We start from the raw sequence: 27,095 nt of genomic DNA, 5'->3' as shown, positions 1-27,095 counted from the left end.
GACAGCCCCAAAGGAGGTGCTTGCTGTCCTAGGATTTCCTTTGACTGGTGACCCAAACAGGAGAAGAGAGGTGTCCACAGAGGGGATGTCAGAGGAGCGTGGCTAAGTGCTGGCAGGGATGTGATTAATCTTGAGGCGACAGCCGTGCCAGAGCCACTTCCAAGCTGCTAGACTCCAAACTCAGCACACAGTACATTTGTGACCACTCTCACATCCTTTTCAATTATCTTCTCTCTCAGTACCAAAAGCCATCAGTCTCAGCTCACTGGTTTGCTGTACCAGGCTGATCTGCTCATGTAAGTTGTCATCTACTCTCCTTACAGCAAGGAAATCTGATGGGAGCCAGGGGAGCTGCAGGGAAAAGTAAGTGAAAGGAGGTTCTCCTCCCCCTGTTCTCTGCCTTAGTGAGGCCACTCCGGGAGTACTGAGGACAGCCCTGGTCTCCCCAGCTCAAGAGAGACAGGGAACTACTGGAGAGAGCCCTGAAGAGGCTATGAAGATAAGAGGACAGGAGTATCTCTGTGATGAGGAGGGTCCCTTCCAGCCCAACCCATTGTATGATTTTACAGCAGTGCTCTACTGCCAGGGCAAGAGGAAGGGAGAAAAGGCTTTTGTTGAGAGACAAAGGATGCTGCTTAACCCCTCTCTGTTGTTATGCCAGTAGAAGAATTGATAGAGCTCAAATCTGATGAGAGATGTAGAGCCTTGAAATAGTTGTTAAATGTTGCAACATCTCTGCAGCAGTGTTGGCTCCTGCTGTTTTACTACCCAGCTCAAAGGAACCTGATGCTTTTACGAGGCTTTTGGCTCTGGGAATTCCCTCCTCCAGAGTAAGACTCTTCTAAAAATGTGTTTCCTGTTGCTCCTGGAGTAGATCTCACCACAGCTGCATGGGGCCAGCTTTCCTTGTGCCTCATCACCTGCTGTTTCCTCATGAGCTGCATGGCTCGTGAACTTTCCAACAGGAACTGTTGCTGTGAAGCCGGAGAACAGTGTGGCCAGCAGGAGCAGGGAGGTCATTGTGCCCCTGGACTCAGCTCTGCTTAGGCCACACCTTGAGTCCTGTGTCCAGTTCTGGGCCCCTCAGTTTAACAAGGACATCGAGACACTTGAAGGTGTCCAGAGAAGGGCAACAAGGCTGGGAAAAGACCAAGTCCAAGCTGTCACCCAGCACCTCCTGACTACTAACCCATGGCTCCAAGTGCCACATCCAATCCCCTCTTGAACACCTGCAGGGATGGGGACTCCACCACCTGTCTGGGCAGCACATCCCAATGAACAGCAACTCTTTCTGGGAAGAACTTTCTCCTCACCTCCAGCCTAAGCCTCCCCTGGCACAGCTTGAGACTGTGTCCTCTTGTTCTGGGGCTGGGTGCCTGGGAGAAGAGACCAACCCCCAGCTGGCTCCAGCCTCCCTGCAGGGAGTCGGAGAGAGCAATGAGGTCTCCCCTGAGCCTCCTCTTCTCCAGGCTAAGCAACCCCAGCTCCCTCAGCCTCTCCTCCCAGGGCTGTGCTCCAGACCCCTCCCCAGCCTTCTTGCCCTTCTCTGGACACCTTCAAGTCTCTCAATGTCCTCCTTAAATTGAGGGGCCCAGAACTGGACACAGGACTCAAGGTGTGGCCTAAGCAGTGCTGAGCACAGGGCACAATGACCTCCCTGCTCCTGCTGGCCACACTCTTCCTGATGCAGGCCAGGATGCCCTTGGCCCTCTTGGCCACCTGGGCACACTGCTGGCTCATGTTCAGCCTACTCTCAACCAGTACCCCCAGGTCCCTTTCTGCCTGGCTGCTCTCAGCCACTCTGCCCCCAGCCTGCAGCACTGCCTGGGGTTGTTGTGGCCAAAGTGCAGCCCCTGGCCCTGGGACTCGTTGAATGCCCTCCTGTTGGCCTCTGTGTGAATATTCTCACCTGGATGTTTGCCCTGGATGACACGAGCCTTCCTCTGTAGCCACTCCTGTCCTTGCTTCATGATCTGCTGCTGATCTTATTTATGGAAATGCATGCTGGACATTACCATAAATTAGCAAATTTGCTGGAAAGCTTCAGCTCTGCACTCAGCTGCATTTTTATTACTTTACTGCCTTTGCACCCCTCCTTTCTCTGCTATCTTCACAAGAGTCTACCTCCCCTCCACCCACCCCCCCCAACCATGTCACATTAAGCAATGAGATGGAAAAGATCCACATAGGTATGGTGAGGGCTTTGGAGGGCATGAGGGGCAGCTGAGGGAACTGGGGTTTGGAGGGCATGAGGGGGAGCTGAGGGAGCTGGGGTTTGGAGGGCATGAGGGGGAGCTGAGGGAAATGGGGTTTGGAGGGCATGAGGGGGAGCTGAGGGAAATGGGGTTTGGAGGGCATGAGGGGGAGCTGAGGGAAATGGGGTTTGGAGGGCATGAGGGGGAGCTGAGGGAAATGGGGTTGTTTAGTCTGGAGAAGAAGAGGTTGACGGGAGACCTTATTGTTCTCTACAACTCCCTGAAAGAAGGTTGGAGTGAGGCTGGTGTTGGTCTCTTCACCCAAGTAACTAATGACAGGGCAAGAGGAAAGGGGCTTCAGCTGAGCCAGGAGAGGGTTTGGATTGGACATTAGGAACAATTTCTTTCCTGAAAGAGTAGCCAGGCATTGGAACTGGCTGCCCTGGAAGTGGTGGAGTCCCCATCCCTGGAGGTGTTCAAGGAGCTGTAGATGTGATGCTTCAGGATACAGTTTGGTGGTCATGGCTATGGTTGGAGCCAATGATGTTAAAGGTCTTTTCCAACCTAAACAATTCTTGGTTTCTACAGAAGCATTTCCTGTGGAGACTGAGTGTAGTAACCAACACCCCCAGGGCTGGCTGTCCCCTATGTGTCCTGCCTCCTGATTGAAAAGGAATTTTCACAGATCCACAGATTGCTTTGGGTTGGAAGGGACCCTCAAAGGTCATCATGTCCAAGCCCCCTGGGACACCTCCAACCAGAGCAGGCTGCCCAGGGCCACATCAAGCCCGATCTTGAATGTCTCCAGAGATGAGCCTCAACCCCATCCCTGGGCAACCTGTTCCAGTATTTTCTCCCTCTCATTGTGCAGAACTTCCTCCTGATGTCCAGCTTGAATCTACCCTGCTGCAGTTTCAAACCATTGCCCCTCGTCCTACCACTACAAGCCCTTATAAACAGTCCCCATGCAGCCTTCCTGTAGGCCCCCCTCAGATATTGAAATGCAGTTATGAGGGCTCCCTGAAGCTTTCTTTTCCCCAGGCTGAACAGCCCCAATTCTTTCAGCCTCTCCTCACAGGGGAGGTGCTCCAGCCCTCTGACCATCTTTGTGGCCCTCCTCTGGACCCACTCCAGCAGGTCCAGGTCTCTCTTCTGCTGGGGGCTGTTGAGCATTATCTGGGCACAGAGAGATGCTCTTGCAGCTGATTTTAGTGAGGGTTTTCTTGTCTTACTGGCTGGAAGTTCATGTGGTAAAGGAGAGCTTGATGACACCAAATAGTTGGTCTGACCTTCTTCATTGCCAGTTAATTCCTGGTGTAGGAGTCTGCTGGCTGAGTGTGAGCTGCAGGACAGGGTGGTTGGAGGAGATCCCTGGCTCACCTGGCTCTGGCTAAAGGCAGGACAGCATAGCAACCCTCAGGGGAGGTACTGAGGAAGAAAAGCTCTTGGCAAGCCACTTGTCCTGCTCCTAAGAATAGGTTCAAGGGGAAAGGTTCTGGAAGGGCCTCTGGTTCCAGACACTCATTCTGTGACCTCATTCTTAATTGCATCTGGGTCGACAGCCTGGACCTTAGCTGTCCTTCTCACCTGCCCTCCATTTAAATGCAGCTGGTTTGTGTTGGAGCTAGGAAATAGGATGTGCTGAATGCTTTAGCAACATGCTGAGCAACCTGATCTAGTTGAAGATGTCTCTGCTTTAGTAGGGGGGTGGACTAGGTGATCTGCAGATGCCCCCTTCCAGCCCTTACTGTGCTGGGATGCAGGGATTCTGTGAACTGTGGTTTATAAGCAGCAGCTCTCACCAGGTCAGTCAAAGGCAACAGGAGTTTCTCCCTGGAGGAGCTCTCTTTGATGTATCACAGCTGGGAGCTGCCATCTGAAGGCCTTTAAACACCAAAGTTCATCCAAAGTTGCATACAAGGGTCCAGAGCAGGGAGTGCTGCACCATAACTGTGCTGGGAGCTGTGCTTGGGTGCCAAAGAGGCAAACCACATAATGCAGCAGAGAGTTTCTGTGCAGCTGGAGTCGTTCAGCCTGGAGAAGAGAAGGCTCGAGGGAGACCTTCTGGTGGCCTTGCAGTGCTCCATGGGGCTGATCAGAATGCTGGGGACAGACTTCTGATCAGGGCCTGTTGTGACAGGACAAAAGGTGGTGGTCTTAAACTGAAAGAAGTGAGATTTATACTAGAATAAGAAAGCTTTGGTTTGTTCTTTACACTGAGGGTGATGAGACCCTGGCCCAGGTTGGTCAGAGAGGTGGTAGAAGCCTCATCCCTGGAACCATTGCAGGCCAGGTTGCTTGGGGCTCTGAGCAACCTGCTCTAGTTGAAGATGTCCCTTCTGACTGCAGGCAGGGTTGGACTAGATAGTCTTTAAAGGTCCCTTCTAACCCAAACCATTCTGTGATTCAGTTGATAGTTTCCTGGTCAGCTTTCCTTGATTGCAGTCCTGCAGAAGAGGAGGCTCAGGGGAGACCTTCTTGCTCTCTCCAACTCCCTGAAGGGAGGTTGTAGCCAGGTGGGGGTTGGTCTCTTCTCCCAGGCACCCAGCCCCAGAACAAGAGGACACAGTCTCAAGCTGTGCCAGGGGAGGTTTAGGCTGGAGGTGAGGAGAAAGTTCTTCCCAGCAAGAGAGATTGGCCCTTGGGATGTGCTGCCCAGGGAGGTGGTGGAGTCCCCATCCCTGGAGGTGTTTAGGAAGAGCCTGGCTGAGGCACTTGGAGCCATGGTTTAGTTGATCAGATGGTGTTGGCTGATAGGTTGGACTTGATGATCTCAAAGGTCTCTTCCAACCTGGTTAATTCTATTCTATTCTATTCTATTCTATTCTATTCTATTCTATTCTATTCTACTTCCAAAGGACCCTGTTTGCAGGGACTGTTGAGCATTTCTTGCCTGAGGAGTCATGGGTAGGCAGGCAGAGACATTTGTACAGACCTCCAAACCACTGACCACTTCTGAAAACTTTGCCATCCCTCTGAAGCTTCTTCCTCCCCATCTGGTTTGGGTTCTGGTCGTGCAGACATGGAGCTTTGTCCTCAGTTTCAATGGAATTGTTGTTTCCCTTGGCTGTTCCTCCTCTTCTTGTCTTCAGCAGGCTCAGAAGTGCTCCTTCACTCATGACCAAACATGACTATAATACAGTGGGCTTACAGCAGAAAACATGGTCTCACTTACAACAGCCTAACTAGGAAAGCAAGGAAGGCATGTTCCTTCTCAGATGCCCTGTGCCAGTCAGCCACCCAGCTGGCTTTCTGTGGGCATCCCATTTCTCCCCTTCTGGAAGCTCCTTTGGGAACTGGCTTCGTTCAGCATTGTTACAGAACCAGCAGAGTATTTTGTTCTGCCCTGAAATGCTATCCTTGAACTGAACTGCCTGACCAGCTCCAGGCTTGCAGCTTCTGTTCTACCCCCCTGCTTCTGATTAGTGGTTCTTTAAAGCTGTTGAAGGGGAGGGCAAAAGAGAAAACCAGTGAGAGGGACTAGGAGGATATGCAGCTGCTGAACAACATTTGCAAGCAGGGGACATGCTCTAGTAATGAGAGGTGGTGTGAGTTACAGAATCATGGAACTGTTAGGGACCTCAAGGATCATTCAGCTCCAACCCCCCTGCCATGGGCAGGGACACCTCACACCACAGCAGGTTGCTCACAGCCACCTCCAGCCTGGCTGCAAACACCTCCAGGCAGGAGGCTTCCACCACCTCCCTGGGCAACCTGTGCCAGGCTCTCACCACCCTCATGGGCAACAACTTCTTCCTAACATCCAATCTCAATCTCCCCACTTCTAGTTTTGCTCCATCCCCCCCAGTCCTATCCCTCCCTGACACCCTCAAAAGTCCCTCCCCAGCTTTCTCATAGCCCCCTGCAGATACTGGAAGGCCACAAGAAGGTCTCCTGGGAGCCTTCTCCTCTCTGAACAGCCCCAACTCTCAGTCTGTCTCCAGAGCAGAGCAGCTCCAGCCCTCTGATCATCTTCATGGCCCTTCTGTGGACACCTTCCAGCACATCCAGATCCTTCCTGGCACAGAGGCTCCAGAACTGGGCACAGAGCTCCAGCTGTGGTCTCAGCAGAGTGGAGCAGAGGGGGAGAATCCCCTCCCTTGGCCTGCTGGCTATGCTTCCCTGGATGCAGCCCAGGCTCTGCTTGGCTCTCTGGGCTGCAAGTGCTCACTGCTGGCTCATGTGCTCCAAAGCACCATCAGGAGGAGACAGCAGCAAGAAAGCAATGTCTGCCTTCTCCTCAGGCAGTGCCTTCTCCTTAGTGCCATGCAGTAGGAGATGGCTGTAAGGTGCTTGTGCAGCCGAGCCTCAGCAAAGGAAAACATGACCTCATCTCTGTTCCTGCCACATGCTGGGGTTGCTGATACTGGTGGTCATGTTTCTTTTGGACCACAGAAAAGTTTCAAGCCTTTTTATGTTGCATTCCAGAAAAACTAAGTCTGTTGGATTTGCTCTCTCCTGAAGGTTTAGAAGTTCCTTCTGGCTTCTTTGTCTGAACCTACAGGGAGCAGAAGGGGGAAAAAGAACAGCACAGTCCTCAAAGTGTCACAGGATTCTGGTTTGTGTTTTCTGGTCCTAACTTGGAGATCTTCCTTATCTCCTGCTGCTGTTTGTTTGGCTGAATCTCTGCACTCTTCATCCCTCCCAGTTGCTGCCTGGCTGTGATGAGGGAGTGCCTTTCTGTCGTGGAGTCTGAACCCTTCAGAGGCCTTTGAGATTGATCTCGTTTAATAGCCTTTGCATTCTTCTGTCTGGTTGTGGGTACTTGAAAGTCTAGTGGCTGTTCCTGCAGGGCTCAGCTCTTTGTTTGCTGCAGCTTCCTCCCATGAGCAGCACGGTGGCAATGGAATTTGCAGCTCAGTCAGCTAAACCTCCACCTCTGCTGGCTGGATTTGCTGGTTGCAAGTTCCTTGATCATCAGCTTTAAAGCTGCTCTAGCTGGACTGACTGAGGGAGTTGTGTTTGCACTGTACCCTTCAGTGGTAGCCCTTCTTACAGAATCCCAGCGTGGTGGGGGATGGGCAGGAGATCATCTACTTCAAGTCCCACACTAAAGCAGGGCACCCACAGCAGCTTGCCCAGCAGCACAATGCCCAGGGGGGGTTGGAATCTCTCCAGTCAAGAGACTCCACAACCTCTCTGGGCAGCCTGCCCCAGGGCTCCAGCACCCTCACACCAAACAAATTTCTCCTCCTGTTCAGGTGGAACCTCCTGGGTTCCAGTTTGTGCCTGTTGTCCCTTGTGTTGTCTCTGGGCACCACTGAAGAGAGTCTATCCCCATCCTCTTGTCCCCCACCCTTTACCTCATGTTGAGCATCGATCAGATCCCCTCTGGGGCTGCTCTTCTCCAGGCTCAACAGCCCCAGGGCTCTCAGCCTTTCCTCCTCACAGAGCTGCTCCAGGCCCCTCAGCATCTTCCTAGTGTTCACTGGACTCTCTCCAGTAGTTCCCTGTCTGTCTTGAACTGGGTAGCCCAGAGCTGGACCTAGTTGTCCATCTGTAGCCTCCCCAGGGCAGATAGAGTGGGAGGAGAGCCTCCCTTTGACTTGCTGTTGGTCATATGTTTCTTAACATACCTCAGGAGACCATTGGTCTTCTTGGCCACGAGGCCTCATTGCTGGCTCCCAGTCACCTTGTTGTTCACCAGCACTCCCAGGTCCTTCTCTGCAGAGCTGCTTTCCAGCAGGTCCCCCCTCACCTGTACTGCTGCAGGGGGTGATTCCTCCCCAGGGGCAGGACCCTGTACCTGCCCTTGTTGAACCTTGTTGAGGTTCCTCTCTGCTCACCTCACCAGCCTGCCCAGGTCTGGCTGAGTGGCAGCAGAGCATGCTGGAGTGCTAACCACTCCTCTCTCATTCACTGGAACCAGTTGCCCAGGGAGGTGGTAGAAGCTCCATCCCTGGAGGTTTTTTTCAGGCCAGGCTGGATGTGGCCTTAGCAACCTGATCCAGTGTGAGGTGTCCCTGCCCATGGTGTGGGGGTTGGAACTGGATGATCCTTGAGGTCCCTTCCAAGATGCTGAGCTGCTGGAAGGTGTCCAGAGAAGGGCAAGAAAGCTGGGGAGGGGTCTGGAGCACAGCCCTGGGAGGAGAGGCTGAGGGAGCTGGGGTTGCTTAGCCTGGAGAAGAGGAGGCTCAGGGGAGACCTTCTTGCTCTCTCCAACTCCCTGAAGGGAGGCTGTAGCCAGGTGGGGGTTGGTCTCCCAGGCAACCCAGCCCCAGAACAAGAGGACACAGTCTCAAGCTGTGCCAGGGGAGGTTTAGGCTGGAGGTGAGGAGAAAGTTCTTCCCAGCAAGAGAGATTGGCCATTGGGATGTGCTGCCCAGGGAGGTGGTGGAGTCCCCATCCCTGGAGGTGTTTAGGAAGAGTCTGGATGAGGCCCTTTGGTGCCATGGCTTAGTTAATCAGATGGTGTTGGGTGATAGGTTGCTCTCGGTGATCTCGAAGGTCTTTTCCAACCTGGTTAATTCTATTCTATTCTATTCTATTCTATTCTATGATTCAGAGGCTGAGTAATTTGTAGTTATCAAACCTCTGTTGTCGTCTCTTTGCCCCTCCAATTCCCTGAAGAAGGCAGTGAGGACCAGAAGGTTGGACAGGGTGTGACAGAGGTTGGGGTGATGGAGTATGTGAGCAAGGAGCCTGCTCAGCAGGAGCAAATAACAAAGGGTATGAGGACATGTTTTCAGTGGTTTCCTTCATGTCTTAGAGATCCTTTTCCTCTTCTCTTGGCACTTAGCAGCCTGATTCCATGGGCTGTTCACAGGCAGCCTTGGTGTGAAGCGTGGAAACCTTGGAGCCGTGCGCTGGATGTTTGGAAGATGAGGGAAGTGCCAAGATGTGTGGTATGAAACAGCTTTGTCACTGTGGTCAGGAGGATTTAGGTGGAGTTGCAGGCACTGGAGTGGAATTTTGCAAGCTTTCATTCTTCATTTTGAGAGGATAACAGGACAGCACTGCCTGGCCTTTTCCATAGCTGGCTGTGGCTTTCTCCTTGCCCTTTGCCGTTTGATTATTGCTCTTGGTGTGCTTTGCCCTCTCAGAATGCTGCTGCTAAGCCCTTCAAAATTATTCAGTCTCTCAAGAAAAACAATCAGGTCTTAAGAGGCATTTTTTGTGTGGGGGGCTGTGTTGGGAGAAACTCTGGAGTTTGTTTAAAGTAAGGGGATCTGAAGAAGATAAAGCAAAGCTATCAGCTGTGCAGCACTCCTGAGGCATTCCAGGAGGCCTGAAGAGCCACACAGCTCCATGAAGTGCTCCTTCCCATGCTGGCTGTTCCACTGAGAGCTCTTTTGAAGGAGCAGAGTGGCACACACATGTATTAGACATTTAACTCTGCAATGCACAGGACTGTGTTTGGATCTAACATTGTCTGAGGAAACCCTTGGCACCCTGATGGAGCAAGCAAACTCCTTAGGCAGGGAATGAAGCCTTTCCAAATGGACTTTGCTAGATCACAGAGTCCTAAAGGTTGGGGAAGACCTTTCAGGTCAATGAGCTCAACCATTACCATATCAACCATTATCATATCAACCATATCTTTCTTGATGATCTGGAGGAGGACATTGAGTCCATGAGCAGTAAATTTGCAGCTGACACCAAGCTGGGGGCAGGAGTTGATCTGTTAGAGGGTAGGAGAGCTCTGCAGAGGGACCTTGACAAGCTGGACAGATGGGCAGGGTCCAACAGGATGGCATTCAACATGTCCAAGTGCCAGGGGCTGCACATTGGCCACAACAACCCCAGGCAGTGCTACAGGCTGGGGACAGAGTGGCTGAGAGCAGCCAGGCAGAAAGGGACCTGGTTGATAGCAGGCTGAACATGAGCCAGCAGTGTGCCCAGGTGGCCAAGAAGGCCAAGGGCATCCTGGCCTGCATCAGGAACAGTGTGGCCAGCAGGAACAGGGAGGTCATTGTGTCCTGTGCTCAGCACTGCTTAGGCCACACCTTGAGTCCTGTGTCCAGTTCTGGGCCCCTCAGGTCAGGAAAGAGGTTGAGCTGCTGGAAGGTGTCCAGAGAAGGGCAACAAAGCTGGGGAGGGGTCTGGAGCACAGCCCTGGGAGGAGAGGCTGAGGGAGCTGGGGTTGCAGGGTTCTGCCCCTGGGCTGGAGCAATCCTCACTATCAGTACAGGCTGGGGGAGGAGGTGATAGAAAACAGCCCTGAGGAAAAGGACTTGGGGGTGCTGATGGATGAGAAGCTGTCCAGGAGCAGGCAGTGTGAGCTTGCAGCACAGAAGGCCAAGGGCAGCCTGGGCTGCATCCAAAGCAGCATTGCCAGAGATCCAGAGGTGATTCTGCCACTTGGCTCTGCTCTGGGGATTCCTCACCTGCAGTGCTGGGGGCAGGGCTGGAGCCCTCAATATAGGAAGGACATGGAGCTGATGGAGAGGCTCCAGAGGAGGCCATGAGCGTGATCAGGAGGTTAGAACAGCTCTGCCTGGAGGCCAGGCTGAGGGAGCTGGGGGTGTTCAGCCTGGAGAAGAGAAGGCTCCAGGCAGCCCTAAGAGCAGCCTGCCAGGACCTGCAGGGGGCTACAAGAAGGCTGCAGAGGGACTGCTTGCAAAGGCCTGCAGGGACAGGACCAGGGGCAAGGGTTTGAAATGAGAGCAGAGCAGATTGAGATTGGATGTGAGGAAGAAGTTAATCACTATGTGGGGGGTGGAGCACTGCAAGGGGTTGCCCAGGGAGGTGGTTGAGGCTCCCTCTCTGGAGATATTCAAGGTGAGGCTGGACAGGGCTCTGGGCAACCTGATCCAGTGGAGGGTGTCCCTGCTGAGTGCAGGGAGGTTGGGCTGGATGACCTTTGGAGGTCCCTTCCAGCCTGGATCATTCTCTGACTCTAGCAGCATTGACAAGCCAAGTGCAGTGCCACGGTCGCAGGGCTCAGCCAGGCCTGTATTCCAGGGAAGGGGGGAGAGCAGCAGCAGCAAAGCTTGAGCTGACAGAAAGCTTGATTTTGGATTCAAACAAGAACCCCTTGAAAACCAGTTAGCCTGACCAGTGTTGAGCACTGCAGAGAGTTCACACCCCAGAGAAACCCCAAGGCAGGAGTGGTGCTTGTTAGGACACAATTCCGATGCTTCTGTGAGGCAGCCTGCTGCCTCAGAGCAAGCAGTGTCCTCCTCTTGCTCAGGACATGCCATTGGTTTCTTACTCCAAAAGGTTTAGGGCACAGAAGGCATTTTGGGTTAATGAGAGGCAGGGATGGTGGGAGAATAATTAGTGAAAGCTTTGCAAGAGGCATCCTTCATTTCAGTGCAATTGCAAAGTGATGGTCTGATCTGGCAGGGGTGTCATCTGTGTGGATTGATAGCACACTGGTGATGGAGGAGAGACCTGCTCAGAAGTACAAGCACTGGTGCTGGCAGAGCTGCCAGCTGCAGGCCCCATCATTCACCTCCTACGTGGAGCAGGACGTGCCAGCAGCCAGTGCTCATCTAAGAGGCCAAACTGACCTCCTCAGAGCGGGTTTTGGGTGCCAGCTGAGAATTCCTTCTGCTCACAGCAGAATCCCTAAGCCTCCTCCCCTTGGAAACGAGAAGCACAGCAGCAGCAGGCTGGGGACTTTGCTTTTGAGGATGGACTTTCCAACCTGTAAAAGAAACAACTGTCAGGAAGAGACAGGGGAAGGAAGAAACAGTGCCATGAAGGGCCCTGAGGTGCTGGAGTGTGTATGGAGAAGGGCAGCAATGTGGGAAAAGGGTTGTATCTGTACTGCAACACAACAAAGCTGGTGAAGGGTCTGGGCAGGAGCAGCTGAGAGAACTGGGGTTGTTTAGTCTGGGGAAAAGGTGGCTGAATCATTTAGATTGGGAAAGATCTTTTATGGTCTAATCCAACTATTAAATCAACACTGCCAAGTCTGCTGCTAAGACATGTCTGAAAGCACCACCTCTCCTCTTTTAAATCATTCCAGGGACTCCACCACACACTGCCCTGGGCAGCCTGTTTCAGGGCTTGACAAACCTTTTGGGGAAGAAATTGTTCCTCATGTCCAATCTAAACCTCCCCTGGTGCAACTTGAGGCTGTTTCCTCTTATCCTATCACTTGTTACTTAGGAGAGGAGACCAAGCCCTGCCTGGCTCCAGCCTCTTTTCAGGGAGCTGTAGAGGGTGAGAAGGTCTCAGCCTCCATTTCTCCAGACTAAACCACTCCAGTTCCCTCAGCTGCTCCTCACCAGCCCTGATCTCCAGACCCTTCAACAGCTTCATTGCCCTTCTCTGGGCCTGCTCCAACCCCTCAGTGCCCTTGGAATGAGTGGCCCAAATCTGAACACAGTGTTCCATGGAAGTGCAGCTATGCCAGAGGCAAGGAAAAGTGGCCAATCACTTCCCTGGTCCTGCTGGCCACACCATTGCTGATCCAGGCTGGGGTGCTGGTGCCCTTCTTGGCCACCTGGGCACACCCTGGCTCATCTTCAGGTGGCTATTGACCACCACCCCACAGATCTTCTTGGTACTTTCCAGCCACTCCCAGCCTGGAGTGTTCACGGGGTTGTTGTGACCCAAGCGCAGGACCCAGCGCTTGGCCTTGTTGAGCCTAACAAGGAGAAGTGTTAGACCAGCCTGGGGCACTGGATGTTGTGACCTGCAGTCCAGCTTCTGTTGGAAAAAGATCCTCTGCTAGATGGCAGAGCATTTTCAGGCATCCTGGCAGTGCTGTTCTGATCAAGGCCAAGTGTGGTTTGCCCCGTCTGGTCTGTAACTGGAGCTGCATCTGCTGCTCCTGGGAATGCCAAGCCTAGCAACTGATCTGGAATGCCAATGAGCCCCTATGAAGCTGTTAATGTCTGTGTGAGGTTTTTCAGTCCTCATTACCAACCTGATAGAAAGATAATTCCTCAGCTGCTGTTCCAACCTGTGGGATTTTACCCACTTAATTAATTTTCTTTCTTGTTAAAGAAGCTCTCTTCTCATGCATGAGAAGGCGCCGCGCTCGGCGTGCTGCTGAGGGACTCCTCTCGTGTCTGTATCAAAGGTGTGGAAGCCCCAGGGACTGTTTGCCTGTGGAGGGGAGCCAGTGATTCTGCCCCTCCACACTGCTCTCCTGAGACCCCACCTAGAGTACTGTGTCCAGCTTTGGAACCCCAGATGTAAGGAGATGGAACTACTGCAGCCAGGGGCTGCACATTGGCCACAGCAACCCCAGGCAGTGCTGCAGGCTGGGGGCAGAGTGGCTGAGAGCTGCCAGGCAGAAAGGGACCTGGGGGTAGTGGTTGACAGTAGGCTGAACATGAGCCAGCAGTGTGCCCAGGTGGCCAAGAAGGCCAAGGGCATCCTGGCCTGCATCAGGAAGAGTGTGGCCAGCAGGAGCAGGGAGGTCATTGTGCCCTGTGCTCAGCACTGGTTAGGCCACACCTTGAGTCCTGTGTCCAGTTCTGGGCTCCTCAGGTTAGGAAAGAGGTTGAGCTGCTGGAAGGTGTCCAGAGAAGGGCAACAAAGCTGGGGAGGGGTCTGGAGCACAGCCCTGGGAGGAGAGGCTGAGGGAGCTGGGGTTGCTTAGCCTGGAGAAGGGGAGGCTCAGGGGAGACCTTCTTGCTCTCTTTGACTCCCTGAAGGGAGGCTGTAGCCAGGTGGGGGTTGGTTTCTTCTCCCAGGCACCCAGCCCCAGAACAAGAGGACACAGTCTCCAGCTGTGCCAGGGGAGGTTTATGCTGGAGGTGAGGAAGAAATCCTTCCCAGCCAGAGAGATTGGCCATTGGGATGTGCTGCCCAGGGAGGTGGTGGAGTCCCCATCCCTGGAGGTGTTTAGGAAGAGCCTGGATGTGGCACTTGGTGCCATGGTTCAGTTGTCAGGAGGTGTTGGGTGACAGCTTGGACTTGGTGATCTCTGAGGTCTTTTCCAACCTTATTGATTCTATGATTCCACTGCAGCAGGTCCAGAGGAGGGGTATGAAGATGATGAGGGCTGGAACACCTCTCCTGTGGGGACAGGCTGGGCGAGTTGGGGCTGTTCAGCCTGGAGAAGAGAAGGCTCTAGGGAGACCTTACAGCAGCCTTCCAGTATTTGAAGGGCCTACAGGATAGCTGGAGAAGGACTTTTTATGAAGGCATGGAGTGACAGATAAGGAGTAATGGGGTAATGGCTTCAGACGAAGAAGCTGGGTTTAGATCATCCACTAGGAATAAATCCTTCCCCATGAGGGTGCTGAGGCACTGGAACAGGTTGCCCAGAGAAGTTGTGGAGGCTCCAAGCCTGGCAGTGTTCAAAGCCAGGTTGGATGAGGCCTTGAGCAGCCTGGTCCAGCAGGAGGTGTCCCAGCCCATGGCAGGGGGCATGGAACTAGATGGTCATTAAGGTCCTTTCCAACCCCAAACCAGTTTATGATCCTGTGTTTTCCTTCCCTGCTCCCCCCTTGCCCCACGGCTCCACAGTGAAAGGGAAGCCTGTGGCATGACCAAAGGATAACAAAGTGCACTCTGAATGCCTGCTGAGTGAGAAATGCCAGCCTGCACCCCCCTCCCCCCCCCCTTGCAGCAAGCTGTCTGTGCAGATAAACACAGCTACCAAACAATAAGCAGATGCCTCTTTCCCATGCACTGTTTCAGGCTGAGGTGGTCCCTCCTGGTGCTGCTCATCTCAGCATCTCTCAAGCTAGCAGCAGCCTCTCTGGGCTGTATTTAATGGCCAGAGGTTTGTGTTGTGGGGAGAGTGAAAGATAAGGAGGAGCTGGCTCAGTTTGCAGCTGCTTGGGTGTTACTTGTGGTGTGGAAAATGTTCAGTGGGAAGGCTTTGTGCTCCTCCTGCTCTCTTTGTGGCAGCATCCCAGTGCAAACCCCTGTTCCTCATGCTTGATTAAGTGGCTTTGTACAAGCATGTGTGTGATTGTAGGAGCAGCCAAGGAGGAGGAAAACAACCACCCAGTTGTGTGCAGAGTATCCCACCCCTGAGGCCTCCAAGCAAACCAACACCAGAGTGGGGAGGAAGCTGTGATAAGGGCTGGGTTTAAAGCGTGCCAGGGGAGGTTAGGCTGGGTGTGAGGAAGAAATTCTTCCTAGAAAGAGAGGTTGGCCATTGGGATGTGCTGCCCAGGGAGGTGGGGGAGTCCCTGTCCCTGGAGGTGTTTAGGAAGAGCCTGGATGGGGTGCTTGGTGCCATGGTTTAGTTGCTCAGATGGTGCTGGGTGATAGGTTGGACTGGATGATCTCAAAGGTCTTTTCCAACCTGGTTAATTCTGTTCTATTCTATTCCATTCCATTCCATTCTAAAGAGGGGGAAGAAAGCCTAATTCCAGCAGAGCTACCTCCTGTACAGTATCATAGGATCATTTTGGTTGGAAAAGACCTCTAAGATAGAATCATAGAATCAATAAGGTTGGAAAAGACCTCAAAGATCAAGTCCAACCTACCACCCAACACCTCCTGACAACTAAACCATGGCTCCAAGTGCCACATCCAATCCCCTCTTGAACACCTCCAGGGATGGTGACTTCACCACCTCCCTGGGCAGCACATCCCAATGGCGAACGACTCTCTCAGTGAAGAGCTTTGACTGTACATTCTGGAAGCCATCCCATGGTGACTAATCACAGGCACACAAGATGCCACCTCCGAAAAACTTAAAAGCGCCTAAGAAAGTTAACAAGCCAGCCAAAGAACAGAGCCCTGCTCCTGTTTGCTTTCCTGACAATAATCCCCTTTCTAGCCTTCTTAAAGTGAACAAAGTAGTGCAAATCCTTCATGTAGTTCTCCCACTACTTACAAGACCATTACAATTACAAGATCATGGTGTCCAACTGTCAAACCAACACTGCCATGGCCATGAAGCCGTGCCCCTGAGTGCCATGGCCACACATTTCTCGAACACCTCCAAGGACAGTGACTCCACCACCTTCCTGGGCAGCCTGTTCCAACGTCTGTACCCCTTAAATCAACCCAAACCCAGCAACCACAGAGCCCAAAGCCCTCAGGTTGTATCTTAGTGCAGCGCTGTGGAAGTGGCACCCAGAGCTGCTGGGCTGGAGTAGGATCTTGTCTCTGTGAGCAGCCAGCAGTGGAGACCAAGGGCAGGAGAAATTCCACATTAAGCTTCTGTTTATTTTTGTTTTCCTCTTACATTGTGAAGCCCAGATGTCCATAATCCACTGGCTCTCCTCCTGTCTGAAAAAGTCATTAAAGGGATTTAGGATGCCAAGGTGCTGCTGTCCCTCTGCACCAGCCTCAGAGAAGGTGTCTGGGTTTTGTTGTCCTTACTCACCTTTCCCTCATGCTGCTGCTTTTGCTGCAGCCAGGTATGAAGAAATAATACTAAAACCCCAAAATGAAACTGTTTGTGCAGGCAGCAGGGTTTGAAGGCTCTGTCAGGCTCTGCTGAGGTCTGCTGAGAAGAGAGAAGGCTGAGAGGGGATCTTATTAATGTCTATAAATATCTGAGGGGTAGGTGTCAAGATGAAGGTGCCAGGCTCCCTTCAGTGGTGCCCAGTGACAGGTCAATGGGTACAAGCTGGAACACAGGAGGTTCCACCTCAACAGGAGGGGAACTTCTTTGGTGTGAGGGTGCTGGGGCCCTGGAGCAGGCTGCCTAGAGAGGTTGTGGAGTCTCCTTCTCTGCAGACTTTCAAAACCCACTTAGGTGCATTCCTATGTGGCCTGCCACAGGTGATTCTGCTTTGGCTGTGGGGTTGGACTTGATCTCCAGAGGTCCCTTCCAACCCCTGGCATTCTGTGATTCTATGATTCTATGATTTCCACTGCTAGAAACACTCTCAATTGGATTAGATGGAGACAAAGAGGAGGTGAAGGGAGAAGCATGATCCTCCCTGGCTGGGAGGAGTTACACGACCTTAGACACCTTCTGTTTCTCCATGTTCCTTGACTAGAGATGATTGCACTCTCTCAGCTGAGCAAGGCCGTGCAGAAGACAAAAGAGAATGTTAGTGCCCCTGAATGTATTAGTGCTCGCTGCCTCTGATCACAGCCATACCTCAGCTGGAATAGTAATGGGAATGGGTAGGCTTTGCCTACATGGACAGCACTGCTCTTCCATAATGGGAAGGGAAGATGGTTGCTCAAAGTGCCCCTGAAGCGGATCTGTGATGCCTCCCAGCACACCTGCCTGTGACGCTTTCCATCCTTACAGAACACTTTACAGACCTGAATAAACTCACCTTTTATTTCCCCTCATGATCTCCAAAGGCTGGAGTTCCACAGGACCACAAAGGATGTTAGGGGTTGGAAGAGACCTCAGGAGATCAGGGAGTCCAACCCCCTGCCAGAGCAGGACCACAGAATCAAGCACAGGAACACATCCAGACAGGGCTGGGAAGGCTCCAGAGAAGGAGACTCCACAACCTCTCTGGGCAGCCTGCTCCAGGGCTCTGAGACCCTCCCAGTGCAGAAGTTCCTCCTCATGTTGAGCTGGAACCTCCTGTGCTGGAGTTGATATCCATTGCCCCTTGGCCTATCCCAGGATGCAGCTGAGTAGAGCCTGTCCACGCCCCCCCGACCCCCAGCCCTCAGCTATTGATAGACACTGATTAAATCCCCTCTCAGTCTTCCCAGCCAATCTGAAAGGTCTAGGACCAGGCTCAGGAGGTTCCTGTTAGGCAGCAGACACTTTGTCCTGTGCAGGACTATATGGACTTAGGCATTTTCCGGTTGGCACCTCTCAAAGTCTTCCCCTTCCCTGTCCCAGAAAGCAGGATGTGGGCAATGTGTGGGTGTTGGCAGTGCCACCTCTGTGGAGGGCAGCTGCTGACAGAAGGCTGACACCTGACACCTGGCAGGAATTCCTGCTCAGGCACTCTGCTGTGACCTCAGCGCTTCCCAGCTGGCTTGTAGTGGCTTTGTCATCCACTGGCTCAGCAAACTGTTCAGCTCCATGGGGCTGCCTTCTTCTGAGAGTGTCACAGAGGGGGGGAGCTTGAGATGTTTGGCTGCAGACCCTTCTGGGTGTCTTACAGGGCTGATTGGTGGAGTTGCTGTGAAAGGGGTTGGACTGGAGCATCTCTGTGAGGAGAGCCCTGGGGCTGTCAAGCCTGGAGAAGAGCAGCCCCAGAGGGGATCTGAGCAATGCTCAGCAAGAGCTAAAGGTGACAGAGGGCAAGGGGATGGGGCCAGGCTCTTGTCAGTGGTGCCCAGTGAGAGGACAAGGGGCAACAGGCTCAAGCTAGAACCCAGGAGGTTCCACCTCAACAGGAGGAGAAACTTCTTTGGTGTGAGGGTGCTGGAGGCCTGGAGCAGGCTGCCCAGAGAGGTTGTGGAGTGTCCTGCAGAGAGACTCCAACCCCACCTGGCCATTGTGATCCTGAGCAAGCTGCTGTGGGTGCCCTGCTTCAACAGATGGGTTGGACTAGATGATCACAGAATCACCAAGGTTCAAGAGCCCTCAAAGATCATCAAGTCCAACCTCTCACCACAGACTTCATGATCTCCAAAGGTCTCTTCCAGCTTCCACCATGCTGGGATTCTGTGAAAGGACCTTCTCTACCAGCTTTTCATCCTCATCCTGGAGGAGTTCCTAAGTGCTGTGGTGCAGAGGGGGACTCTGGAGTTCCCTGGTGCTGCATGTGGACAGGTGGCATGCTGGAGGGGCTGGTCAGGGCAGAGGGGCTCAGCAAAGCAGCAAGGTGGGCAGGGGAGAGGGGAACTAACCCTGAAATGGATTTGTGTGGCACCAGCTTCATATCTGCATGGGAGCTGTCAGGAGAGATCCAGGCTCGGTGCTGTTCTCCAGAGTGATGCTGTTACAGTGTGATTGTGCTGTTAAGTGTCAACTCCACCTCTCTGCCCTGGGTCTGGCTGGCTTCTGCAAGGACAGAACAGACAACATCTGGCATGATCCCCCCTCCTTTCCCACTGGCTTTTCCTGCTTTCTTCCAGGCTCCACTCACCTCCCTTCACTCATTTATTGGTTTCACCACCTCAGTATCTCCCACTGGATCCTCCTCCACCCAGCTTTGTTGGCACCTACATGCCTCATCTTAGCTGCCTCTCATCTCCATCACCTTGCCCAGTTTTTCATCCTCAGTCTTTTCCTGCTCCCTCCATTCAGCACCCAGCTGTGCTCCAACATCTCTCCAGCAAGTCACTGTGTGTACTTTTTGCACAGAGCAGGGGAAGGGACATGTGTGTGTCTTCAGAGGGACATGTGTGTGTCTTCAGAGGGACATGTGTGTGTCTGCAGAGGGACATGTGTGTGTCTGCAGAAGGGACATGTGTGTGTCTGCAGAGGGACATGTGTGTGTCTGCAGAGGGACATGTGTGTGTCTTCAGAGGGACATGTGTGTGTCTTCAGAAGGGACATGTGTGTGTCTGCAGAGGGACATGTGTGTGTCTGCAGAGGGACATGTGTGTGTCTTCAGAGGGACATGTGTGTGTCTGCAGAGGGACATGTGTGTGTCTGCAGAGGGACATGTGTGTGTCTTCAGAGGGACGTGTGTGTCTGCAGAGGGACATGTGTGTGTCTGCAGAGGGACATGTGTGTGTCTGCAGAAGGGACATGTGTGTGTCTTCAGAGGGACATGTGTGTGTCTTCAGAAGGGACATGTGTGTGTCTGCAGAGGGACATGTGTGTGTCTTCAGAAGGGACATGTGTGTGTCTTCAGAAGGGACATGTGTGTGTCTGCAGAGGGACATGTGTGTGTCTGCAGAGGGACATGTGTGTGTCTTCAGAAGGGACATGTGTGTGTCTTCAGAAGGGACATGTGTGTGTCTGCAGAGGGACATGTGTGTGTCTGCAGAGGGACATGTGTGTGTCTTCAGAGGGACATGTGTGTGTCTTCAGAGGGACATGTGTGTGTCTGCAGAGGGACATGTGTGTGTCTGCAGAGGGACATGTGTGTGTCTTCAGAAGGGACATGTGTGTGTCTTCAGAAGGGACATGTGTGTGTCTGCAGAGGGACATGTGTGTGTCTGCAGAGGGACATGTGTGTGTCTTCAGAAGGGACATGTGTGTGTCTTCAGAAGGGACATGTGTGTGTCTGCAGAGGGACATGTGTGTGTCTTCAGAAGGGACATGTGTGTGTCTTCAGAAGGGACATGTGTGTGTCTGCAGAGGGACATGTGTGTGTCTTCAGAAGGGACATGTGTGTGTCTTCAGAAGGGACATGTGTGTGTCTGCAGAGGGACATGTGTGTGTCTGCAGAGGGACATGTGTGTGTCTTCAGAGGGACATGTGTGTGTCTTCAGAAGGGACATGTGTGTGTCTTCAGAAGGGACATGTGTGTGTCTGCAGAGGGACATGTGTGTGTCTTCAGAAGGGACATGTGTGTGTCTGCAGAGGGACATGTGTGTGTCTGCAGAGGGACATGTGTGTGTCTTCAGAAGGGACATGTGTGTGTCTTTAACTACCTTTAATTTTTCATGCACTGCTCCATCTTCTGCTCTGGGACTTGGCTTTGAAGGAGCCACAGCATCTCTTCTTGTTGTTGCTGTCCTCTCCTATCTCCCAGCTGCACAGGGAGGGAGAGGTGCACAACAACTCTGCTGCTCTTTATTTATTCTGCTGGGAATAGTCCTGTCCTCCTCCTGCCTTGTGGTCAAAGCCCTTCCCTGGACAGGCTAAATGGACTGGAAAGTAAGGAGCAAAATTTTGCCTTCATTTCAGGCCTTGCCAAGGTCATCAGGGTCCCTGCCAGATGCTTCCCCTCTTCCTCTTCAGGTGTGCAAGAAAGAGTTGATCTTCCTGAGAGGGAAGGAGTAAATCAAGGTCATAGAATCCATAGCATGGTTTGAGTTGGAAGGGACCTTAAACATCATCTAGTTCTAACCTCCCTGCAATGAGCAGGGACATAGAATCACAGAATCAATAGGGTTGGAAAAGACCTCATTGCTCATCAAGTCCAACCTGTCACCCAACACCTCCTGACAACAAAACTGTGGCTCCAAGTGCCACATCCAATCCCCTCTTGAAAACCTCCAGGGATGGGGACTCCACCACCTCCCTGGGCAGCACATCCCAAGGGCCAATCTCTCTGTGAAGAACTTTCTCCTCACCTCCAGCCTAAACCTCCCCTGGCACAGCTTGAGACTGTGTCCTCTTGTTTTGGTGCTGGCTGCCTGGGAGAAGAGACCAACCCCCACCTGGCTACAACCTGCAGGGAGCTGCAGGGAGTTGCAGAGAGCAAGAAGGTCTCCCCTGAGCCTCCTCTTCTGCAGGCTAAGCAACCCCAGCTCCCTCAGCCTCTCCTCCCAGGGCTGTGCTCCAGACCCCTCCCCAGCTTTCTTGCCCTTCTCTGGACACCTTCCAGCAGCTCAACCTCTTTCCTAACCTGAGGAGCCCAGAACTGGACACAGGCCTCAAGGTGTGGCCTAAGCAGTGCTGAGCACAGGGCACAAGGACTTCCCTGCTCCTGCTGGCCACACTGTTCCTCATGCAGGCCAGGATGCCCTTGGCCTTCTTGGCCACCTGGGCACACTGCTGGCTCATGTTCAGCTGCTGTCAACCAGCACCCCCAGGTCCCTCTCTGCCTGGCTGCTCTCAGCCACTCTGCCCCCAGCCTGTAGCACTGCCTGGGGTTGCTGTGGCCAAAGTGCAGCCCCTGGCACTTGGATGTGTTCAATCTCCTGCCCTTGGACTCTGCCCATCTGCCCAGCCTGGCAAGGTCCCTCTGCAGAGCTCTGCTACCCTCTAACAGACCAACTCCTGCTCCTAACATCTTCAACTGGATCAGGTTACTCAAAGCCTCAACCAGCCTGGCCTTCAACACTTCCAGGTCATAGTCTTCTCCTCAGGCCCACTATGGAGGAATGTGTCTTATGTATTTTCCCCTGCTGTTTCCAACAGGTTGACCACCCTGGAGCCCAGCAGTAGGAACCTGAAGCAGAGCTCCTGGCTGATGCATGTCTAGTACAACCCAACTTCTTGAGAAGAAGAAGAACTTCTCTGGAGACCTATCCCCTCAAAACAAGACACAGGTAAGGCAGGCAGCACTTGGCTGCTGCTGAGGTCTGGGAGTGCTGCAGTGGGCTGAGCAGAGGAATTCTTGCACTCAGTTGGCTCATGGTGGAATGGGGGCTTTGCTGTCCCCTGCCACCTCTGCAGAGCTGAAACCCTCCTTTGCATTTACAGCATGGGAAATGTTGCTTCAGCCCAAAGGTGCTTTGGGAGGAGCAAGACTGCTCCTATGGTTGAGATAAATATAGGCTAAAAGTGTGGGAGGGGTGTGCTGGGGAAAAAACAGAGGGATTGATAAAGCACTGCTTGGCCCTCTTGTCCCAGGAGAATTTCATCTTCAGCTTTACCTTCATTTAAACCAGAAAAGCCTTTTAGGCAAAGCAATAAAGGAGCCTTATGCTGGGGCTAAGGGGTTAAGTAAGAGGTGGAGATAATCTTTGGTTTCCAGCTGGGCAAGATGTTTCAGGTCACCCAGAAGGGAAGAAAACAAGCAGAAGAGCCTTGCAGTTCTCCTCACTGTGACTCCTGGAAACCAGATCTAGAAGAGATGAGGCCCTTGGCTCCAAACCCTTAATCCCCTGCTCCTATGTTCCCAGCAGCATCTACCAGCCCTGGTTTAAATGATGGGATTTCCCCTTGTCCCCTTGGGATAGTCTTGCACAGCCTAATAGAATTAATCTGCTTACTCCTCTTTCAACCCCTGACCACTGCAGATGCAATTAGTCATAGGCAAAGAGAGGGGGATTCTGTTCCCTGGGCTGTATTAGGAAGGCTTAGGGCTGCACTGTGTTAAACCAGACATCAGTTGAAAGTGCTTATGTAGGAGTGTGGCTTATCTGTCCCTGCTCATTACAGCCCCATAAACAACCTCTCTGAGCTACAGAGTTCTCAGACTCACAGGAGCTTTTTTCCTGCTGTCCTAATTCAGGATCTGATAAGACACAGACTGATGGGTTTGGGTGCCTGGGAGGAAAGATAGCATGACTGGAAAGCAGAGGGAAATGCAAAGTCATATGTGCTGGGCTAGACTTGGGCACTTTGCTTCTCTGTTCTGGAGCATTCCCTGGCCTCATTTTTCACTTCTCTCTTGGACAATTCAGTAGGAACTGTGTGAAATGTAAGGGACAGCCATGTGACCTTGTAGCCAAGAGGAACAATGGGGTCCTGGGGTGCATCGAGAAAAGTGTCTCCAGCAGGGCTGGGGAGGTTCTGCTCCCCCTCTGCTCTGCCCTGCTGAGACCACAGCTGCAATCCTGTGTCCAGCTCTGGGCTCCCCAGTTCCAGAGAGACAGAGACCTGCTGGGGAGAGGCCAAGGGAGAGCCAGGAGGATGATTAGGGGACTTGAGCATCTCTTCTAGGAGGAAAGACTGAGAGCCCTGGAGCTGTTTAGTCTGGAGAAGAGGAGGCTGAGAGGGATCTGATCAATGTCTATCAGTAGCTGAGGGCTGGGGGGCAGGGTGAAGGGGTCAGGCTCTGTTTGATGGTGCCCAGTGACAGGACAAGGAACAGCAGGGTACAGGCTGGAACCCAGGAGGTTCAACCTCAACACGTGGAGACACTTCTGTATGGTGAGGGTGCTGGAGCCCTGGAGCAGGCTGCCCAGGGAGGTTGTGGAGTCTCCTGCTCTGGGGACTATTAAGACCCATCTGGATGTGTTCCTGAGTGACCTGTTCTAGGTGCTCTTGCTTTGGCAGGGGATTTGGACTCAATGATCTCCAGAGTCTCTTCCCACCCCTAGCATTCTGTAATTCTGTGAACTGACCTTTTGCTGTGTGTGGTGCTGCTGGAGCTGCCACTGCACCTTTCCATCCCCAGATCAGCCTTGTCTTAGGTGAGTGTTCTGAGCTGCTGCTGATCTTGACTGCAAGGCTCCAGTCAAACAAGCAGACGAATGCAAAATCAAATCAAGTGGAGCTGGAAAGTCAGAGCTGGTCTTGCTTAGTCTGTCTTCACTTAGCACACAGTGGAGCTTCTGTCTGTGACCTTTCCCCTGGTTTGCTCCTCAGACTTGGGAAGGTTTTCATTGTGGGAGCTGTCACTTGATTTCTGAAGCACAGGGACTGGCTGTAAGCTGTTTTACACTTGGTGACAACAGCAAAAGCTGATCAGTACAGAGCCTTTGTGTGGACACTTGGATGAATCTGCTTCCAAAAGGGAATTAAACCCCACATCTTAATGCAGAAAGGGAGGCAACACAATTGCTGCTGCTTGTCTGAAGGAGGCTGCAAGCCAGGTGTGCACATCCCAGCTTCCCCATGGACCACGTCCACTGGCAATAAAGGAGAATGGTGCAGTCCTGTTCCTCCTCCCTCCCAGTAAGTCAAAGACTCATGGAATCACCAAGGTTGGAAAAGACCTCCAAGGGCACCATTAGCCCATCACTGCCAGATCACCACCAGCACCGCTCCTACACAGCTTGGGGATGGGGATGATGACTCCACCACTTCCCTGGATGGTCTGTCCCAGGGCTCAATCGCTCTTTCAGTTCAAAGATGGTTCCCACTATCCTACCTAACCCTACTTTGGCCCAACTTGAGGCCAGTTCCTCTTTTTCTCTCACCTGATACTAGAGAGAAGAGACCAACCCCCACCTCACTCCAGCCTCCTCTCAGGGAGCTGTAGAGAGCAATGAGGTCTCCCCTCAGCCTCCTCTTCTCCAGGCTGGGCAGCCCCAGTTCCCTCAGCTGCTCCTCACACAGGACTTTGTGTTCTGGTATCCCTGCCTCTAACCTGCCATGGCTCTTCTGGAGTATTGGTCTCAAACAGAAAGCCTAGGTATAAACTTAGGCCCTGGTCCAGTGTTTCGTGGCCAAGGTAACTTGATTAAGCCTCTTAAAACTTGCCTGGATTGCCTGTGTTTGTCAGGCCACAATCTCTCAAAACACTGAGTGGCAAAGCTTTGATGTGCACCATGAGCCCCTTGGTTTTAATTAGCTGAAGTTGTTCCCCAGGTTTTTGCTTGGCTGCTTCATGAGGTTTTGTAGCACACTTGGAAGGATGGGCAGGTGGTGACTGAAGCACAGCCTCATAGAATCATTCAATGCTTTAGGTTAGAAAGGACCTTTAAAGGTCCTCTAGTCCAACCTCCCTGCAGTGGGAAGGGACATCTGCAACTGGAGCAGGTTGCTCAGAGCCCTGTTCAACCTGAAATGGTTCCAGGCATGGGGCTTCTACCAGCATCTTTGGTCCTATCTCCTTCAGTGGAAGTACTCTCTTCCTTCTCTCCAGTCTGAATCTCCCTCTTTTAGTGCAAACCATCCCCCCTTGTCCTGTCACAACAGGCCCTGTTAAAAAGTTTCTCCCCAGCTTTCTCATCAGTCCTTGAAGCACTGAAAGGCCACCAGAAGGTCTCCCTGGAGCCTTCTCTTCTCCAGGCTGAACAAGCCCAACTCTCAGCCTGGCAGAGGGCTTCCAACTCTCCATCATAGCTGTGGCCTTCTCTGGCCTCATTGAAGCAGGTCCCTGTCTGTGCTGAGGACTCCAGAGCTGGCCCCAGCACTGCAGAGGGGGTCTCAGCAGAGGGTCAGAATCCCCTCCCTCCACCTGCTGCCCACACTGCTGGGGATGCAGCCCAGGAGAGGGGTTGCCTTCTGCATCATGTCCAGCTTGTCACCCACCAGCACCCCCAAGTCTTTCTCCACAGGGCTGCCCTCCATCCCTCCATCTCACAGCCTGTATTGATGCAGGGGGTTGCCCCATCCCAGGTGCAGAACCTTGCACTTGGTCTTTTTGAGCTTCCTGATGTTCCCACAGGCCAATGTCTCCAGCTCATCCAGGTCTGTAGCATAGAATCACAGAATCAATAAGGTTGGAAAAGACCTCAGAGATCCTCAAGTCCAACCTCTCACCCAACACCTCCTGACAATGGAACCATGGCTCCAATCCCCTCTTCAACACCTCCAGGGATGGTGACTCCCCCACCTCCCTGGGCAGCACATCCCCATGGCCAATCTCTCTTGCTGGGAAGAACTTTCTCCTCACCTGCAGCCTGAACCTCCCCTGGCACAGCTTGGGACTGTGTCCTTCCCCTCAGTTTTTGCTCTCACCGTTGCAGGCACTTTGGGATGAAATGACTTGAATTGCAGACTTGGAAAGGTAAAACATTACTTCACACTTCTAGCACTTGAGCTCATCTGCAACTTACCCTCCCTGCCCTGCTTTGGCAGTCAGGCTTTATCCCAGTGGAAGCATCACTGAACCCAAGACAGACAGGCACTGTTCCTCCTCTGCTCATCCCCTTGGCAATGCCCTGAAGGTTCCCTTTTCCTGCTTGAAAGCTGTGCCTGAGCTGGGAGGGGCTGTGCAAGGCAAGCTGGGAGCCTGCTGCTGATCAGCCTTTCAAAACCCTGCCTTGCTCAGCCTGGGGAGCTGCTGACCTCGTCCAGGGCACTCACGAGGAAATCCAGGAGGAAATGGAGGCTGAGGGCCAGGAGGGAATTTAGAGAGAGAGAATTTTTGTTCCTCCAAGGTGTTGTCTCACTGTTCTCCCTTCCCCCAGCCAGCCTGGCTATTATCTGAGACTCCACATGGGCTGTGGGCTGCTGAGGAAGGCAAATGGCATCGTGCTGCATTCTTTCTACAGACTGATTTATTGTTTCTTTTCACAGTGGCTCGGTGGTTTCCTTTGCCTTGCTGAAAGTTACTCTGATGTTGGGGGAGATGTGGGCACATGTCCTAGGTTACAGTGTTCTGTGTCTTCAGAGAGAGGGTTTGCTGTGGCTCTGGTGTCCCAGTTTAGGTGATGAGGCAAAGCAGCAATAGCAAAATGAGGTTCAGCTGCTTTGAGACAGCACAGGAGGGCTGCTGGGTGTTTTCCTGCATCCTGAGCTCAGTGATGTTCCTCCTCACCTTCTGATTTTTCTTGCTTAAGAGGAGGCGCAAGCTGTAGATCACTCCTTGCTCCTCTGTGTCCCTCTTCATTCACAACCTCCCATTACAAGAAACTCATCCCCATGAGGGTGGTGAGCCACTGGAACAGGTTGCCCAGAGAAGTTGTGGAGGCTCCAAGCCTGGAAGTGTTCAAAAGCCAGGTTGGATGGGGCCTTGGGCAGCCTGGTCTGGC

General features: G+C 52.8%; 1 protein-coding gene across 1 annotated transcript in view; it reads left to right on the top strand.

Moving 5' to 3' along the window:
- The window catches only part of TSPAN18 (tetraspanin 18), a 186,784-nt gene that overhangs the window by 86,164 nt on the left and 73,525 nt on the right, over positions 1 to 27,095 (top strand). Inside the window, exon 2 of the mRNA XM_054162162.1 lies at positions 21,922 to 22,052. Coding sequence (XP_054018137.1) covers positions 21,978 to 22,052 — 75 coding nt within the window. The 5' untranslated portion in view covers positions 21,922 to 21,977. The remainder of the gene's footprint in view (positions 1 to 21,921; positions 22,053 to 27,095) is intronic.

Source organism: Dryobates pubescens, chromosome 5 (genome assembly GCF_014839835.1).
Source record: "Dryobates pubescens isolate bDryPub1 chromosome 5, bDryPub1.pri, whole genome shotgun sequence".
In the NCBI taxonomy this organism is placed as follows: Eukaryota; Metazoa; Chordata; class Aves; order Piciformes; family Picidae; genus Dryobates; species Dryobates pubescens.
This window is presented reverse-complemented; position numbering and strand designations above follow the sequence as displayed.